General features: G+C 49.1%; 1 protein-coding gene across 2 annotated transcripts in view; it reads left to right on the plus strand.

Annotated features, from left to right (window-relative positions):
- The window catches only part of LOC111153783 (platelet derived growth factor D), a 223,475-nt gene extending 217,410 nt beyond the window's left edge, over window positions 1–6,065 (plus strand). Inside the window, exon 7 of one of the 2 annotated variants that reach the window (XM_022513020.1) lies at window positions 3,542–6,065. In XM_022513020.1, the coding sequence (XP_022368728.1) occupies window positions 3,542–3,667 (126 nt within the window). In that variant the 3' untranslated portion in view covers window positions 3,668–6,065. The remainder of the gene's footprint in view (window positions 1–3,541) is intronic. The other variant, XM_022513021.1, reaches the window with a different exon arrangement.
- Window positions 6,066–6,887: the final 822 nt, after the last annotated feature.

The raw sequence follows: 6,887 nt of genomic DNA on the forward strand, positions 1-6,887 counted from the left end.
CCTTCCCTTTAAAAGTGAGCAGATAACCTATAACCAGCCAGTTTGCCTTCCCAGATAAAAGCTTTTCATTTCTCTCTTAACTTTCCATGCTCTCTCAAGTCAGTTCTGCTTTCTTCCTCCTCTCGGTGCGGCGTACCTGAACCTCAGACTATTACATGGTCTGAGAGCTTTGAACATCAGCGCTGCGATCAGCTGGGAAAGCAGTCCGATTTCCGCTTCGTTCAAGCAGTGCTTTCCCGTCTTGTCTGGGAGAGTGTCTGCCAATTCGTTTTTTTCTCTTCTTATCAGCAAAACTCAAACATACCACGCTCACGTTGCTTCATATAAAATACAGGGAAAATCCCTGAACCATCAGGAGACGGGTTAGAAGAACCACCTGGGCTCTGTGCTCACGCCATCGCCAGGCTCTTCTGTTGGCCGTCAAATGAGAAGGCAAAGAGCCCCGGGAGGCCAGGGGCCGGTCATCACTGCTCATTAGGCTCTCGTGACAGTCATGCTCTTCAGACACTCACATCTTGGGACTCATTTCCCTCCCCTCCATCTGCAGACCCCCCGTCTGGTTAACGTAGAGTCTTGGACAATAGCGACTAATGCACATCAGACGGAGAAGTTCTCGGCAGAGCTGTGGGGCTCAAGCCTGTAACGCCTTCCAAGCGCGCCCCCCGGGCAGAGCTCAGCTGCACTTCTGGGCCATCACGGGCGAGGCTGTTCGGTGCCCAAAATGTCAGACATTCTGCAACCACTGTTGCTGGGTGGGTATTTTTTTGGGGGGGGAGTGTCTTTTTGTTTTTTTTGTTTGTTCGTTTGTTTGTTTTTTAAATGAAGAAGCAACATCTCTTTGTTTCCCCTCGAGTTCCCAGCAGGCGAGCACCCAGCGGCCACACACGGAAGGCACATACCACTGTGGTTCTGCTCTTGGTACTTCAAATTTTCCAAAACTGTGGAAGCATTACAAGGCGCCCAAAGCGTGGGGCCCTGTTTTTGGCCCCTGCTTTATCTCCTGGCTGGTGCATCTGTCCCCCGGGTTTGTTGGAGGTGCAGGGAGGGAGGTGACGAGAGGAGATGCGGCGGGGGGGCGGTGAACAGGAGAGAGCAGGAGTGTTCACGGCTCCGATGGCACCGCCCCCAGCCCGGGGGTGCTGCTTCAGCCGCTGCTCTGTGCGCAGCATGCTCGCGAGCCGTCCACACGTAAGTTCCCGTGGCATAGGCGAGCTCAGCTACGTGGGGTCAAGTCCCAGTGCCAGCTCCGTAACGGTGGGCAAGTAGCTTAACCTCTCTCTTTCCTCACGTATGAAAATTAGAAAAGTACTAATATGTTGCAGGGAAATCCAAATAATATTTGCAAAAAAGCCCCTTAGGACAGCGTGTGGCATCAGTACCGTGAGTCGTTTCCGCTGTTCTCAAAGCGCTTTGATCCAAACTAGGACACAAAATAAATCGGGTGGAATTGGTGACACAGACCATCAGAGTAGTCGAATCGCAGGAGGGAAAGAGAACAACAGAATTAGCTCGGAGAACGGCCATTTGGACTAAGTTTACCAACAGCAGATAGTTTGGAGTGTCTGTGCCTCTGGCAGGGCTCTCGTCGGGTACCCCCACCCCCGTGCGCTCACGAGCATCCGTCGGGAGCTCTGCTGCAGGTGGGAATCCGTGTCCCGCTCTGTATTCGCCGAGTGCAGACTCCGTAGCTTGATCGAACGAACATGGAAGAAACGAGCTGATCTGTTCTCCTCCTCCCTGGGGCCCCCATGGCCCAGCCTGGCTTCGTACGGGGGGATAAGCGATGAGGACTCTGCACCCGCGTTTCCTAGTCGAGGGTTTGGGTCTGTTCATGGCTCCAAGCAGGTAATGACGTGAGGACGAGCAAACGGCTGGGAAGGAATTCCTGGTCAAGAAGCAGAGGAGTACCATGAAATGTCCCACAGAGTCCAAAGCAAGATTTTGCCACACGTAGCCTTCACCTGGGACCAGCATATGCCAGGTGCGTCCCCGCTCTGGCTCCCATGTGGAGCCTGACAGCCCTTGGAGACACAAGGAAATCACAGGCACATCAAAGGGCATGGGTGCCAGGGTGCTAGGACCCTAGCGGACAGCCCAGGGCACAAGTCGCAGTGGCCGGAAGACCCCGCACAAGGCGCGTGGCCTCCTTGAGGATCTCGGTCCCCCCGTCTATAAAACGGGGATAAGGACCCGTCCACTACTACGTGACAAGGTTTGTCGGAGGGGAGAAGAAATAATGTGTCTGTGCTCATCCTTGGAAAACTATAACATACAATATCGTTGTATGGTAGCCCCTGCTGGAGTTCAGAGTCTGAAAGGAAAATGGGGAAAAAAAATCTGAACTGACGGTGGACAGGAGTCTGAGAGCATATAGAGGAGAAGCGGACTGACGAGATCGTGTCGGTGGGAGCGCGTGTATGGTTTCCACAGCATCGTGTCTGAGACGAGTAACATTTGATTTCGGCGAAGGCCTTTGCAGAGAAGAAGTTAGCTTCCATGTAAATATACTAAAAGTATGTTTCAACTTAGATTTTTTTAAGTTTTTATTTAAATTCCAGTGTGTTAACATACCACGTGATACTAGTTTCTGGTGTACAACACAGTGATTCAACACTTCCTTCCCCACCCGGAGCTCATCACGGCAGGTGCCCTCCTTCAGCCCCGTCCTGTTCCCCTGTCCCCCACCCGCCTCCCCTCTGGTGTCCAGCAGTGTCATCTCCGTAGCTCAGTCTGTTTCTTGGTTTGCCTCTTTCTCTCTTTTTCCCCCACTTTGCTCATCTGTTTATTTGCACATTTGAGTGCAATCATTTGGTATTTGTCTTTCTCTAACTTACTTCCCTTAGCATGATGCTCTCCAGCCCCACGTAATTCCAATCAACTTATTAACTTAAAAGATTAAGGATATACTTTATGAAGAAACACTGTATCAATACAGTATTGAGGTAGAAAAATTCTAGTGGAGCCTGGTCTGTTTTAAATTGCAAAAGGTATTGCATTTTGACAAATGGATAAGGACATATACCCATTTTCAAGTAATTATGGCCACTACGCACCTTCATCAGGCATTATGTCAGGGCATTACATCAAACATTTAGCCACACTGGCGTATTCACGTTCATGACACTATCCGTTATTCTGTTTCCAGAAATAATCAATACTCGGTATTGTATTTATCTGTATTTAATTGTATTGTAACATATGCTCTATTCAAAGAATATTTATAACAGTGTTTGGAGCAGCACTTGGCACAAAACGGGCCCTTGGAAAGCTGTCGTAAGTGCCCACCGGGACCCCGGAGCTCATCCTGGCGCCGCCCGTGGGTGATGCTGGTGGCGTTACCCTGTGATCCGGTGACCATGCTGCCCGCGTCGGGAAGTTGACAGTTGTAAAAATATTAACGTGAGGGCGTCATCATCGCAAGCCCATAGTTCTTATTGGCTTCTCAAAGGGTTGGGAGCCAGTTGTCATAAAGAGCAGAAGGGGCATCTCGTTGTGCTAAACCCTCCAGGCTTTCTAACAGGCACTGTGCTTCTGGTCCTAGGTGTTGAAGTTCGAGCCGGGCCATTTCAAGAGGAGGGGCAGAGCAAAGCACATGGCTCTCGTCGACATCCAGCTGGACCATCACGAGCGCTGCGACTGTGTCTGCAGCTCAAGACCGCCTCGATAAAGGGGTGTGCACACACTTACCCTGAGCACGAATGAATCCGTAGTTTGACGGGGGTGTGGCGAGAGACCCTTTTCCTCCCAGCCACCGAACTTAACTACTAGCCTGCAAAGCAATGAATACAAGTGGTTGCTGAGTTTCAACCCAGCTTGGTTAGCCGTGGCAAGTAGCAAGGTATATCGTCAACGTCTATAGCCCAGAATATAGGATTGCAGCCAATAATAGTGTCAGAGAATCCGTACACATACATACACATACGGTCATACTCTTCACGTCTCTGTGTCAATACATCAAACGGTTTATTCCGCGTCTACAACGAGGTCCACCAGAGCTGAAGCATGGTGGCGTCATTTAGACCCTTAAAAATCTTTTGACAAATTCAGGGACATATTAAATACAGGAAACGTGACCTTGGAAGATTCAGAAGATTATTTAGGTTATTTTAAAATTTGAATCACAAAACCATCTTGGAGCTTGCTCTTTTAAAGAAAGCACCTTGTATATTAAAAACCAATAAATGAGCTTTTGTTATATATACATCTTAACTATAAAGAAAAAAAAGGAAAACTATGGATTCTGGGACAGAGGCACCGACCTAACCATGTTTCCCATGGGACACACTACGTGCTTCCTAGGTAGACAATACTTGCCCGTCTCCAGAAGCATGCCATAATAATACAGATGCTTTAGAAAGTGAGTCATTGAGTCTTTTTGTGCATCTTGCTGAGGCATGCAAATTCATTGAACACCTGTCTCCAAAAAATTTCTCAGAAGGTTTATTATTATAATCCTCCCAGAGACAGTTTATTAACTGTAGCAGAAATCTGAATTGTTTCCTTCTGGAAAACACCTCCACAGAAATAACTCCTTTGGAAAACGGCATGGGGACGCTGTATGACCCTTCCCAACTAGTGTTCGTTGAAAGACTTGGGTAGTTGAAAGTAAGAACAGTGAACATAGAGACAGTAATGGAACTGGAAATCGGATAGAGTATTTGATTGGGTCCTTAATAATAATGGATCCAAACCTCTCCAAACTATGCCAGTCCATTTTATGTCTCTTGCGTTCATGCTCCCGTCTCTCTGATACACAAACGTGGATTTATAACGGCATTTAAATTTGGCAAACATCCTGAATTATTTATAGCCTAAAAGCTTTCCTGTATTAAAACCACCCGGTTTTATTGATGTAACTTCCTAATCGTACCCTCACTCACCATTCTGAATTCCTTTTTCTGAGCTAAGTGGAATCAGGTCTGGAGTCTGTGGTTCTCTCCAGATCTGCGGAGCTCATTCTTAGAAGGCTGTCCTGCAAGTTACAGGGACACAAATTTGGCCTTGCTCCACCGCTAGAAACCTTGAGTTCGGATCGGCGGTCTTCTCATTTTTCCCTCCCAGGCTCCCCAATGTCTATTAGAAAGGAGACTGAGTCCCGGAGTAGGAAGCAATTCATCATTCTCCAGGCTCAAGACAGAGAGAAACACTGAAATCCGGAGAGCCCCAGGGCCACTCGGAGAGAGTCCCACTTTTCTTGCTGCCTGGAAACAAAAAAAGGAGAGCCGACTTCTCCCGTGAGTCTAGGGCCCTAGTGACCAGGACCGGTTTGAGTGAGGGGTGTGTGACGTGGGCTGCGCCAGCCCAGTGCTCAGGCGCGGGGTCGAAATACACCTGGACTTCAAAGCATGGACCACCTTCCCCACCGTCCTCACTCGTAGCCTCCTTCCCTCTCAGCTCTAGGAGACGAAGGCCATTGCTTATTGACGATGTGAAAGTGCTCCAGAAGCACCCAGTGTTCTCGCCGCGGAGGGGTGAGGGCGAGAATCCCTGCCTTCTTTAGTTGCCCAGAATCCCAGAGCACAGTCAGAAATGTCCCAAGCAGACACCCTCCCGGTCAGGGACCTGCTGGTCCCCTTCACGGCCACGTGGAAGTTCACCGTGAAAACATCAGCTTGGGTGCCCAGATCAAATGTGTGTCCCCGACTGTGGCCTGTGCCGCTCACGCCGTCGTGGAAGTGTGAAAGATGAGAGTGTTCTCCCCGGTTTTCAATAAACCTTCCAGGCTGCAATAACTGGGATGGTTTTCGGTTAAAGCCCTATCTGTGCTCTTTATTTATTAGCTGAAATGAAAGCAGGCATATTCGCTCACTTTCCTTTCTTCTTTCCTGAGTGTTTTATTAAAACGTCTCCCTTGGTTATCTGTTATCTGTTGCACTTGCAACGTGTAGCCAATAAATCTGTTCCATTGCCATCCGAGGAATAGAAAAGCTCGCCATACAAATTACATTTCAAAACAAACCCTAATAAATCCGCATTTCTGCATGGCTCGCTCACCTGGAATAATGCCTTTCATTCACTACGTTCTTATGGGGCAGAACACTTTCATAAGCAGGATTGGTTGTGTTTTGTCATATCGGCAACACGCACTTTTTTCCTCTTGCCGCATTCTTCTATAGCAAATGTAATATGGCTCTTATCTTCGTGAAAAATGTATGTTGCTTTTGAACAAAACTACTCCGTTATTTAGTCCCCAACGGCACTTTTGAAAGGAGTACAGTGTTACGACCTTACTTTCACCAACGCATGCAAGTCTCGGGGTGACGGGATGGGGTGACATCTGTGGGCTTCATTTTGGGAAGTAGGAAGGGCGCGAACCTTGTCCCCTAACAGCAGGTTTTGGCTCCGTCCCTGTGCCGAGGCTGGGCAACTGGACGGGGTTTGAGTTTTGCTGTTCTGCTGTGCCGTTGTGCCTCTCGGACTGTTTGTTTCCCCACCGGCCTTTTAATAAAACGGAGTCGCATCTGACATCCCTCCCTGAAGACAGTTCACAGCCTGTCTCTTCCTTGGGGGCCTGACATCAGTACCATTGGGACTCATTTCCCTTTTGTCTGCCCTGGAAGCTTTTCCCCTCTGGAGGGGCAACCCAGCCGGGGAGGGGTGCTCCTGGCTCAGGGAGACCAGTGAGGGGTTGTGAGCCTAAGGACTTTGATTATGATCAGGGGGTGGGGAAGCGGGGATAAAGGGCAAAGCCAGCTCTGCTCAGACGAGAACTTGAGCCTCTCCTCGCAGCTTAGTCCTGCGGAGGCAGCCGCTGCTCCGAGCTGGGTGAAACTTGGCCACTTCATTTAGCTGAGTGGCTTCAGGTTGCTCGGGGAAAGGCAGTGGAGACGTGTTTTCTGTGCCAAGAATCAATTTTCCCATCGGAAATACCAGCTAATGTGTGAGAC

Source organism: Enhydra lutris, unplaced genomic scaffold (assembly GCF_002288905.1).
Source record: "Enhydra lutris kenyoni isolate GAN:26980312 unplaced genomic scaffold, ASM228890v2 scaffoldscaffold34, whole genome shotgun sequence".
Classification (NCBI taxonomy): domain Eukaryota; kingdom Metazoa; phylum Chordata; class Mammalia; order Carnivora; family Mustelidae; genus Enhydra; species Enhydra lutris.